The sequence below is a fragment of the Camelus ferus genome, chromosome 7 (assembly GCF_009834535.1).
Source record: "Camelus ferus isolate YT-003-E chromosome 7, BCGSAC_Cfer_1.0, whole genome shotgun sequence".
Taxonomy (NCBI): domain Eukaryota; kingdom Metazoa; phylum Chordata; class Mammalia; order Artiodactyla; family Camelidae; genus Camelus; species Camelus ferus.
This window is the reverse complement of record NC_045702.1, coordinates 74,779,238-74,791,431: the sequence shown is the minus strand read 5'-3', so window position 1 is coordinate 74,791,431 and position 12,194 is coordinate 74,779,238. Positions and strand designations below refer to the sequence as shown.

The window sequence follows — 12,194 nt, the reverse complement described above, 5'->3', positions numbered from 1 at the left end:
GATTCTTAGGGGCCCAAATCTGGAGAATTTGGTTACTTCCAAGGCCCTACAAAATCCAGATTTTTCATATTTCCATTGGTCTGAGCTTAATAGACAGATGCTGGGGGAAGCCCAGAGGTACTCTTTCTACCTCAGACTCAATCAGTCAGCACCAAGCTGTTCAGTAGAGGTGGAACTTAGAAAAGCATCAGGTACACGGCCTGTCTTCACTACGTACAGCCTAGTTGAGGGGATGCTTCAGAAAGTCAGAGTCCAATAAAAGACTAACTCAAGTGCTCTGTGGAGTGGTACTGATGCAAAATGTAATGAGAGTTCAGCCAACGGGAGATAACCAATGGATGGCCAATCGAAGAAGTTTGGGAAGATTTCACAAAGAAGCTAACTCCCAAGTGGGTGTTGATGGTTAGAGTGAACTTGAAGGGTAGATGAGAAGAGAGGACACCCCAGGCTGGGCTCTCAGGGTAAGATGGGGATTCTCCTGGTCCCTGGGGGGAACCATGAGCAGACGAGCCTGAACAGCCGCTATTTGCATCAAATGAGAAGAGTGGAGTGCTAATTTTGAAAATAGAAATGGACTTTAGGGTCCTAGATGCTCACTCCCTCATTAGCACAGGAATCAGTTAGAAACCAAGGAGGTGAGTTGTGTCATGCTCGGCCTGCAGCAGCACCAGCACTGAAACTCTGCCCTCGTAAGCCCGGTCACGTGTCCTTTCTGCCGTAGGCCAATGCAACCACTTAAATAATAAAATGAAAGAGTAAAGTGGCGAATCAGAGTTGGCAGCAAATGAAGAAGGGCCTTAAGAGGCAAACACAGGAATTAGTGCTTGAGAAGGTCGTGAGGAAGAGGGCACAAGTGCAGGGGGGTGGCATGGTGGTTTTAGGGAGACCAACCAGGAGCAGTGAAGGTGGATGGAGAAGACTCCCAACCAAGAAGCGTCAGTGGTTATTTCTGTCGGGGGTGATGAAAACCTACTCTGTGGGGCATGAAATGGGATGACAACTGCTAGGAGACACTGCAGACCATAAGGAAAGAGGAAGCAAACCCCAAAGCCAGGTGACCTGTTGAACATGGTGGGTAGAGAAGAGAGGAGGAAATTTTCTAAAATAATGTCTAAATTTTGAACACAGAAAACTGGAGCAGATGCATTGTCACTGATGGAATTTGGTAGTTAAGAAGATGTGTTTATTTACGAAGGAAAATGATGAGGTTTTCTCTAGTCTGGGTGAAAACAGTTTTGAGTGGAGATACCCTTTGATGCGGAGGCCTTGCAGGATGGAAAGCAGGGGCTCTGTCTATGCTGTGCATCACAATACGCCAGCGTCCAGCGCAATGCCAGGCTGAATAAACATTTTCTGAATGAATAAAGTCAATTTTGAGACATAAAATTAGGAGATGTGGGCACAGAGACGTTAGCTGAAGCCCAAGGAGGATATGTGTAGAGTAAAAGGCCGGAAACGGGGTCTGGAAGGATGCCCGTAGCTGTGCTTGTTAGCAGAGGAGTCAGTGGGAAGTAAGACAGGAGATTCAGAATTACGTCCTCCAAGAGAAAGGCCGGTTTCAAGAACCAGGGAGTAACCAGTTAACGTCCAACGCAGCAGGGAGGATGAGAACAATGAAGACCGAGACAGGTTATTTATTTAACCAGAAAAGGCCACCAGGAGCCTTAGAGCAGGGAGTGGGCCCACACTGGCTGCACAGGAGAATCCCCTGGGGAACTTTAAAGCTCCTGCTGCCTTGGCCTGCCCCACAGAAGTGAACTCCCAGTCTCTGGGGGTGGGACTCCGGCATCATAGGTTCTAAAGGTCCCCAGGTGATTTCCGTGAGCCACCAAGACTCAGAATCATGGTCTTAGAGGAAGCAATTTCAGTAGGGAGGTAGGGGCTGAAGTAGTTCATAAAGTCTTAAGAAGGGACTCGAGAGAGAGATATATAACAAAGGGTATAGGCTGAGTGTTTTGGAAGAAGAGAAAGGAAAGAAAGAAATCTCCTTCCACAGACCCATAGCCTTACTGCAGGCTTCGGGACAAATTGCACGGCCATCAGCCGCGTCTTTTTACCTCCCTGATTTCCCAGCATAGTCCATAACACAGCAAAGCAGGATATGTAAGCAAGAGATTTTGCCGTTTCTTAGGAGTTTCATCTATACCAGGAGAAAATCTGACATCAGCTGGTCAGGATTTCTATAGAATGGTTAAATTTTGAGAAGAGTACTCAATTTTTTGACTATTTAAAAAGCAATCATTATAATATATGGTTACTACGTTCTGTGTTTTTGTGTGTGAATCATTAAATGAATGGACAAAATATAGTTATTGTAATACATAAATTATGTCTAATTTTATCCTGTAGTTATTAGATTAAGTAGTAAACGTATATATATATCTTATAACTATGATTACTGTTGCTGTAACTATATATGAAGCAATAGTTTTGTTATGATTGTTCTGAAAATTTCTCAGTATAAAAAGTGATTCAGGAAAATGTACTGTATGTTTCACTTGGTCCTAGTCCCTTAAAAGAAAAGTTATTTCGATATGGAAAGTTAAAAATCACAACTGATAATGTACAGAGGAAACAGTAAAATCAGGAAACACTTCAAAGTAAGTAACCTATGTATAGAGGAAAAATCAAATTGACATTTGGTTGAAATTAAAACATATGCAAACATAAGTAATTATGGTTCCTGGATCTGCAGATAAGTATGTCTAACCAGAATAATGCTTCCTGCTTCAGCTATTGAACTGGAATACTCAGTAGACCTTGGGCTGTCATGGCACCCATTGGTAAGGGACTGCCTGCCCACCAACGTTGAATGCAGTCGCTACCATCTGCAGCGCGTCCTCGTGTCAGATACTTTCAACAAGTGGACCAGAATCACTCTGCCGCTCCCACCTTACACCAGGTATGGGTGTTTCTGCATGTAGTGAACCCAAATGTGATACAATTTGGCAAATCCGATTTCAGCACAGCCAGTTTACATGAGTTACATGAGATTTTGTTGCTTGTTGATGACACCACCTGCATGATTTACTAAGGCAATCTTAAATAGAAACCAGTTTTTGTGACGACATCGTTCTGTGTTTGCCCTAAGTCCAGGCCTTTAATGACGTTTCACTCTAGTATTTTTTTTTTTAATGGCATATGCAAGAAAACAGTGGCTGAATTGGTGAGCTTCTCCAATTTAAGTCACTCTGCTGAGGACAAGTCTTCATAGATATAAATGGAGTCTATTTTCTGTCAGTCAGACTACTGTAAGTGTAGCAGGGAGTGGTATGTAAACGGATATAGCACATGAATGTGTATTAAAATTTGTGTCCACTTTTAAAATTTTATTTTGAACAGTATCTGGAGAATTATCTGGAGCATTCTTTTTTTTTTAAACATTTTTTATTGATTTATAATCATTTTACAATGTTGAGTCAAATTCCAGTGTAGAGCACAATTTTTCAGTTATACATGAACATATATATATTCATTGTCACATTTTTTTTTTCTGTGAGCTACCATAAGATCTTGTGTGTATTTCCCTGTGCTATACAGTATAATCTTGTTTATCTATTCTACAATTTTGAAATCCTGTCCATCCCTTCCCACCCTCCGCCCCCTTGGCAACCACAAGCTTGTATTCTATGTCTATGAGTCTGTTTCTGTTTTGTATTTATGCTTTGTTTGTTTGTGTTTGTTTTTTGTTTTTGTTTTTGTTTTTAGATTCCACATATGAACGATCTCATATGGTATTTTCCTTTCTCTTTCTGGCTTTCTTCACTTAGAATGACATTCTCTGGAGCATTCTTTTATATGAAAAACAAATGTAAATGCTCATTCATTGTGTCTAAAAAGAAATGATGGTGGCTTAATAAAACTGCCTGGTAGATGCTGGTGGAGAAGTTAAGTCTAAATTATCTATGGAGCTTCACTCCTGTTTGAGTAAAGCAGGGAATTCACCTTGCCTGGGGGGGTAGTGTTACATGCCTCTCTCTCTTTTCACCACCCAAGTAGAAACCGGTAATCAGTTGCTACCGTTAAGAAGCAAAGCAACCAATGCAGTGTGTGGAACTGGAGTTATAGTTCAGGCTCATTATCGTTCTCTCGCCTCCCCACAAATGAAGAATGGATAAATCTTCCTAGCAAATGATCATAAAATTCAGCCATTCATCTAAGGAATAAACTTTTCTTGAGATTATCATAAATGGGATGGTTTCAGTTACTAACAGCCTACGGCTTCTCTACAATTGCTGGCTCGGAGGTTCGAGACTATATTAACTGTCAGCAGAGTTGCCAAGTTTAAATGAGATACGTGAGATTTTGTTGCTCGTTAAAGGTATTGCTATGCATGAATTATTAAGCCAATCTTAATAAGTAAAATTGAAAAAAAAAAAACCTTCATTAAGGCAGTAGTCTTTTAAGTCATAAATTCTGTGAATTATTACCCAGCTACTTGGTAACATTGTGCAAATAAATGACATTCTAAGATTTATTCCAGTTAGTCATTATACCCTTGAGTCTTTTACTCAAGAAAAATAATTATTCCTCATCTTTTAATCTATCTTTTGTCTCTTGCACATACCCATAAGAATTTTGACCCTTTCAAGTGATATTTGAAAAATCTGATGAGTATCCATTTCCTCTTGTTATGGTATTAAAAATAGGCAGTTGGTTTACTTGTTTGTTTGTTTGTTTTTAATGGAGGTCCTGGGGATTTAACCCAGAACTTCATGCATGTTAGGCATGCACCTTACCACTGAGCTAAACCCCCCTCCACTGTTTATTATATTAACCCTTAAGGCTCATGTTGTACTATGGTCGTAAAGGCAGCTACCTTCTAACAAAGGCCTTTGGATAATTCAGAAAGAAATGTGCATGGGTGGAGCCCAAGCCAGACCCCTCTTCTCCTGGTGCTCTGCTGTTAGAACATTGTTCCAGGCTCAGAGCACTTTGTCTCAAACTCAGGTTAGCACATCTATACCATATCTGCTCTTACATCCATTTGCTTTTTAAATATGGTGTTTGTCTGTTTTGAGTTGAAGTTACTACTTCAACATTTGCAAAGTATTGGGACATCAGTATTTATGTTGTCCCCCAGGACAGAACTGAGAATTTTAGTCTGTAGTTCTTCACTATAAACAAACATGATGCTGACAACTTAAAGCCATGTGCTAAGTAGAGATTAGGAGTGATGGTGACGATGTCCCAATTGTAGGCTTGTCCACTCACTCATCGTGTGACCAACAAGGCTAGGATCCCAGTATTGTTGGCACAAGTGGTGGAAAGAGTCAACTGAGGTGAGGTGTCCACAAATTGACATCAAACCATTAATCAAACGGAAATGGCCAGTAGTCATCAGTAACGATTATTCACTCATTTAGCCATTCGTTAAACAAATATGTTTGAAGTATTTAATTACAAGCTAGGTCTGTGTCGGGGGCTGAACTTATTCCTGCCTCAAGGAACTTTTAGTCCAGTGAGAGAGAAAAGTATCAACCAGAAACTACCAGTAATCACAGAAGTAAATGTGAAATTCAATTAGGATAAGTGATGGAGGACACTTGCATGGTGCTGAGAGACCACACATCCTAGAGAGATTTGCCTTGGTCAAGAAGGTCAAGGAATACTTTCTTGAGAAAGTGATAATTGAAGTAAGATGTGAAAGAAGGTAGGAGTTAACTAGGAGAAGAGTAAGAGGACTAGTGTTCCAGGCAGGGACAGCAGCCTATAGTAGGAGCACACAGGAACACCTGAGATGCTGAAAGAATGGATCAGGCATTGAGAGAGAAAGTGGAGTGAGGTGTAGGATGGTGCCAGACCAAGAAAAGCACCGTATGTTGTGCTAAAGATTTGGGGGGTTGTTCTCCAAATGCTGGGAAAATGCCTATTGAAGTGCTTGGGAATGGGGAGGTGCAATCAGATTTGCAATCAGAAAAGCTTATTCTAACTGGAGAACAAATTGGGGAGGATAAAGGTAGATGTAAGGAGGCTCTTAAAGAGACAGTAACTGCTGGTAGCTTGGATCAGGGTGTAGCCGACACGAAGAGAAGTGGAGAAAGCCAAGAGAAATGGAGGCAATAAAATGGACTGAGCTTAATGATGAAGTGGACAGGAGACGGTGCGGGAAAGGGCAGTGGTGAAGATGACTCCCTGGTCTCTGAGTTGCAAAACTGATTGGATGCTGGTGCTTTTTATTGGGAAGGGAAGAGTGAGACTAAGCACAAGATACGGGGGAAGGGTATAGCTCAGTGGTAGAGTATGTGCATAGTATGCACGAGGACCTGAGTTCAATCCCCAGTACCTCCATTAAAAAAAATCAATCTAATTACCTCCTCCCCACAACAAAAACAAACAACAACAACAAAAACCACAAGGTATGTCACACTCTGCTCCAGACATTGCTCTGTTAAAACCCAAATAAATTGGGGTAGATAGAATCATAGTTTCTAATCCTCCCATATACGCTAGCGACATTAGATCTTCTTGAAAGAAAAAAAAAAGGCTGGAAAACATTGTGGTTTAGTGGTTCCAGCTTTGCAACCCTGTGAGCTTCTAAGCAAGTCATTTCATATCCTGAAGTTTCAGTTTCTTCACCTGAGAAATGAAGATACTTTTTATTGTATAAAACTCTAATAAATGTGCATGGACGTGTATGTGACATTGTAAACATTTACTGAAATGTAAGTTGTTTTTGCTTTTAATGAGTTAACCACATAATCACACTCGTTAACTATAGCGCAAGTTTATCATCAGACATCGACTTCAGTCACACTAAGAAGTCTTCCTTAGTTAGGGAGCCCATGGTAGCCGTGGGACTCTGTCTTAAATTCCAGCCCTAGAGGAGGTTGCAATCTGATTAGGAAGAATAAACAACTTTGAAATAATACGTGCTGAGTACAGGGTATCCTCACTGATGAATGGGCCAGAAATGCTGTATGCATTGGGGAATGGGAGACAGTGTTGAATGCCAGAGTTGGGGAGGGTTTCATGGAAAAGATGGGCCCTGGCCTCAAAGGATGGCAAGGATTTAGGTGGGTAAGAAGACCATCCTCAGTTAGGGGAACAATGCGAACAGGGCACATGAGCCTGGGAGGAGCAGGGAGGCTGCTGATTAAAGCAGGGAGCTCCTGTCTGGAAGCTGTGCAAAGCTGTATGTTAGTAGAGTTGGGTTAACTTACAGTAACCCAAGCAAGTATTGTAAGTATTATAGTATTGAAGCAAGGCAGAGGGGTTTAGATTGTATGGAAAATGAACTATGGTGGGTTTTGAGCTGAGAATATTCTTCCAAGAAAAAAAAAATTGGAAGAACAGAGAGGCTCGAGTAAAAGAAACGTGACAAAGGAGTTGTGATCATGACTATACATGGAGTGACAAGGGTCAGGGCTACAGCTGACGTGGAGAAGATGGGGCACGTATTATGGGACAGTTCAAAGAAAGGCTTAGTATAACTCAGTCACTAACTTCTTCTCCATTACACACACCAAGAGATGACTCTAAAATTTGAAGCCTGAGAAAGTAGTGAGAAGAAGTGGGGAGAGAGCTAAAGCTGACTCCAGGAGGAACAGTACAGCAAATTTAATCAAATGATGCTGAATTAAATGTGATGGAAACATCCATCTGGCAAAGCTATGAAGATTGGACACCAAAGGAAGATAACAAACCTTGGAGCCATGAGCATGGAGGTCGTAGGCAATGAGATAAAACTGCAGCAGCTCTCCAAAGAAGAGCCTTTTAAAAAGACAAGAAAGGATCCCTAAATTTAGTAACAAAATGGGTGGAAATGGCTATGAAAGGAGTCAAGAGGATGCAGTCAGGGAGTTAAAGGGAGAATCAGAATACCGTCATATCCAAGCCAAGCAGGAAGAGATGACCAACAGTGGCAAAATCTACAGTCATGAAGAAAAAAGTTTCACAATAGGTGTACTAGGTTTTTCAGTAAGGAGATAATGACCTTCAAAAGAACTGTTTCCATAAGATAATGGCAATAAATACAGCTTGTCTGGCCCCAGAGCCCATGAGCTTAACCACTGTATTAGTACCACATCTTTATTGCTTGCCTAAGAGATACGGTCCTAGAAGAAATAGGAGGGGAGACTGCTAGGAGCTGTTGAGAGAGGCTGAAAAAAAATTGGAAGATGCCAGAATCAACTTTATAGCCCCTAATCTGAATCTGCCGCCGCCTCCTCCTCTTTACTAACCACAGATCTAAAAATAACAGGTGGCTCAAGTGGCATGAGTTCTTGAAATGTCACCTGAGAACCAGGGTGAGTCAGGGGAAGGGCCAGTAACCCAAACCCACCAAGAAAGGTGGGGTGCGGGGAGCAGCCACTGCAAAGCTCAGGTGTGACTTGGCTATTTTAAGTCACAGTTTGAAGATGGTCCACTCCCTTCTACTAGCCCTAATGGCCCGACTGATACCACTGTCTTGAAAGATTAACTACTACACTTTGCAAGCCAGGTGGTTTTAGCCACAGTGTGGGAGCTACTTAGGTGTGTGCAGGAAGTTTAAAGGAAAGGTGATAAGCTCAAGAAAGGACAAAAGGATTTTGGAAGGATTGTGGTGATGGGCTGGGTTGGAGGGGTCTATGCCTTTTGGCAGGTAAACATATTTAGAGAGGGAATTTTTCAATGATGTTCCCATCTACTGTAATTGCAAATAAAATGTCTTATTGTAAGAAAATCAAATAACTAAGCATAATATTTATTGGGTTCATTATGGAGAAATATTCAGGGGAATTAAAAGTTCATTTTTTTAAAGACGGATTATTTAAACTTTTTCCCTGCTACTCTTATTTCTCTCCATTTTTACTTCCAACTTACCAGTATTTTTTAAAAGTACTTTTTGCCAGCATTCATATTACTGAACATCTTGTTCAAATTTATCAATCAAGTCAAGGAAGCCTTGGACTTCTCTTATGTGTCCATCCTCTCATACATCATTTTGATACTTTGAACATCGCTGCTATTACTTTACCAAATTTATGCTGGTGTCTCAGGACTTCAGAACATAAAACAATTTTGTTTGGTATAAACCATGGTATTATTGATTTTCACATACTGAATATGTTAATATATATTTTGGCATTAGGTTAAGACAAATTAAATCTGTTTCCATTTCCACTACAACAGAGTAAAACTATTTCCAAAAATTCTGCATTCCCTATAAGCTTCATTACTTATCAACCTTGTTGCCAAAGGTTTATCTGAGAATTTGAGATTTGAGTGTATTTTGTTTTCTTTTTTATTGAAGTATAGTCAGTTTACAATGTTGTGTCAATTTCTGATCTACAGCATGTTTCATTCGTACATATGCATACATATTTTTGTTTTCATATTCTTTTTCATTATAGGTTACAAGATTTTGAATATGGTTCTCTGTGCCATACAGTAGAAACTTGTAGTTTATCTATCTTATATATAGTAGTTAGTATCCACAAATCTTGAACTCCTAATTTATCCCTCTCCACTCTCTGTCCCCACTGCTAACCCTAAGTTTGTTTTCTATGTCTTTGACTATACTTTGTATGTATGCTACATATAGATTTTTTATTGACGTATAGTTGATTTACAAAGTTGTGTTAATTTCTGGTATACAGCATAGTGTCATTTATATACACATACATATATATTCCTTTTCATATTCTTTTTCATTATAGGTCCTTATAAGGTATTGAATATAGTTCCCTGTGCTGTTTATGTATTTTGTATATAGTAGTCAGTAGATTCTTAAGATTGTTTTAACAATTAAATATAAGTCACTCTCCATTTAGAAGGTATTTTGTAAGTTTTAGGAAATCCCTTTTACTTGAAGGATAGTCCAATGTATTTGATGCCCTCAGTATGCCCACTCAGAACACTGTAGTTCCAGTAATAATCATTACTAATTATGGTTATCAACAAAGATAATATAACTTTATCTTACCAAAGCATAGCCATTTTCTTATTTGTAATCCTCAAATCAAAATTTTACTATGAGTTTGAAAGGACCACAGATTATTTTTGACTCAACTGTTATCTATTTAAAATCCAAACATGCAGAATTATAGAGAATAGTATACTATACTTCAATATAATCGTCACCAAGCTTCAGTAATTACTGTTGTATGACCAACCTTGCTTCATCAACAGCACCACTCACTCCTGCCCCCCACATTATTTTGAAGCAAATCCCAGACATCATATCATTTCAACTGTAAATATTTTAGCATGTGTCCCTAAAAGGACTTTTTAAAAAATAACTGTGAAATTATTATCACACCCAAAAATTAATGATAATATTTTATTCAATACTAAGTATTCAGTGTTCAAATATCCCTGTTTGTCTTGTAAAATGTGCTACAGGTTTTTTCAAATTGGGATACAAGTCAATGTAATTGGTTGATATGGCTCTTAAGTCTCCTATAACCTCAAGGCCCCCCTGCTTATCTTTTTTAAGATAAGGGCTAAGACACAGAGAAGTTATTCAATTTCCCCACAGACACAAAGTCAGTGGCTGAACCAGGATTGCAACAAAAGTTCTCCACTTGTTCTCTATCAAGGAAGAAAGAAAAGCCATGTGGATTGGCTCATTTAAATTCTTCTTTTGCTAACTCTATAGTGTGCTTTCCACTCTAGTTCCAGAGAGTAGCATGATGGATCTAGGTCACCTTCAAATGCTATCTTACCTTTATCACATTTGTGGGGGGTCATAACCTGTAGGCCAAGCATTTTCTCTTCTCATGCCAATATTCAGACCTCAGTGTATTATAAGAAATTTAGGAGAAAGGAAAATTAAATGACATTGTACCTTCTTTCATGGACAGACTGATGTTACCTAAAAATCCCCGAATGTGGCACTCACTTAGTGTCCTATAAATGCCCAATGTTAATTATAATCATTAAGAGAATTTTCTCCCAAAAGATCTGTGATGCATGTATTAAGTGCACCCTGCCAGCTGCCAAATCTATGGTCTTCCAGCCCTCACCCACCATCCAGGGCAACCAGGGTTCTCAGTAGCACATCTCCAGCTGCGATGCAGTGCGTCAGGAGACAGCTGGTTCTAGGTTCAGTTCTGAACTAAGAAGCTGTAGAAGTCTCCCTCCTTGACTGGCAGTCCTCACACCTGTGAAATGAGACAACTGTACGGAACAGTTTCTAAGAGTCATCCTCTCATTTCCACCCCAAAGTGTGACTTCCTGTTTTATTCCTAGTTCAGTGTCTTCTTCATCAGAATCTCCCCCAGAGCAGGGTCTTTATGTCCCCTGTCAGATGGCCCCCTCATTTAGAGCCCTTCACAAGTAATTGATTCACACTCCTGGTACCAAAGTTCATGCCTCCTTTCTGGAGCCTGCTTTTACCTGTAGGTCATGGGCTGTGACCCTCTGTTCAGTTGAGCAGACCTGTGCTACTCCCCAGGTATACACCTACGAGTAAAATTGCAGGGTCATATGGTAACTCTATGTTCAGCATTTTGAGAAACTGGCAACCTGTCTTCCACAGTGGCTACACCATTATTCATTGCCATCAGCAGCATGTAAGTGTTCAGATCTCTCCACATCCTTGTCAGCACTTATTAATTGTCATCTTTTTTTTTTTAATCATAGTCATCCTAGTAGGTATAAAGCTATATCTCATTGTGGTTTTGATTTGCATTTGTCTAATGTCTAAGACTATTGAACATCTTTTTATGCACGTATTGGCCCTTTATATATCTTCTTTGGAATATTCTCCACTTTTGTCTAACACAGAGAAATAGAGCCATGGAGGAAATTTTAAGCCCAGTATAAAGACAGGGTCTTGGCTAGCAAGGCAAATAGGGGACACATTTTGAAAGGAGACAGACATTGCAGAGCCTCTTATTCAGACACAGAGGGCCAAGGGCTTCGACTCTGATCTTGGATTGCGGAAGTCAAGATAGACTGGCGTACACGTACAGCAGCGATAAACGCAGCGTCCACAGCTAAACAACTCGTTCAAAGTTAGGGGTAATGGTAGGAATAGGATTATTTTGTATAGGTTGAAGTACAGTTTGAAGGTTTTGCTTACTGAGAATATAGAGTAACGATGATCCAGTAGATACTAGCCTTGTCTCAGTTTTGCGAGTGGATCAGCATGACTTGGGCGCTGGGCTTCAGCTTCTTCATTGGTGGATTCAGAGAGTCGGCTATATTTTCTAGTCTTAAATACTTTATGTATCTCTTTGAAAGTAAAAGTAACATCAGGGAAGAGT

At 40.0% G+C, this 12,194-nt stretch overlaps 1 protein-coding gene across 1 annotated transcript in view; it reads left to right on the top strand.

The window, feature by feature from the left end:
• The window catches only part of RELN (reelin), a 444,603-nt gene that overhangs the window by 387,393 nt on the left and 45,016 nt on the right, over positions 1-12,194 (top strand). The window contains 1 exon segment of the mRNA XM_032484179.1: positions 2,734-2,902. Coding sequence (XP_032340070.1) covers positions 2,734-2,902 — 169 coding nt within the window.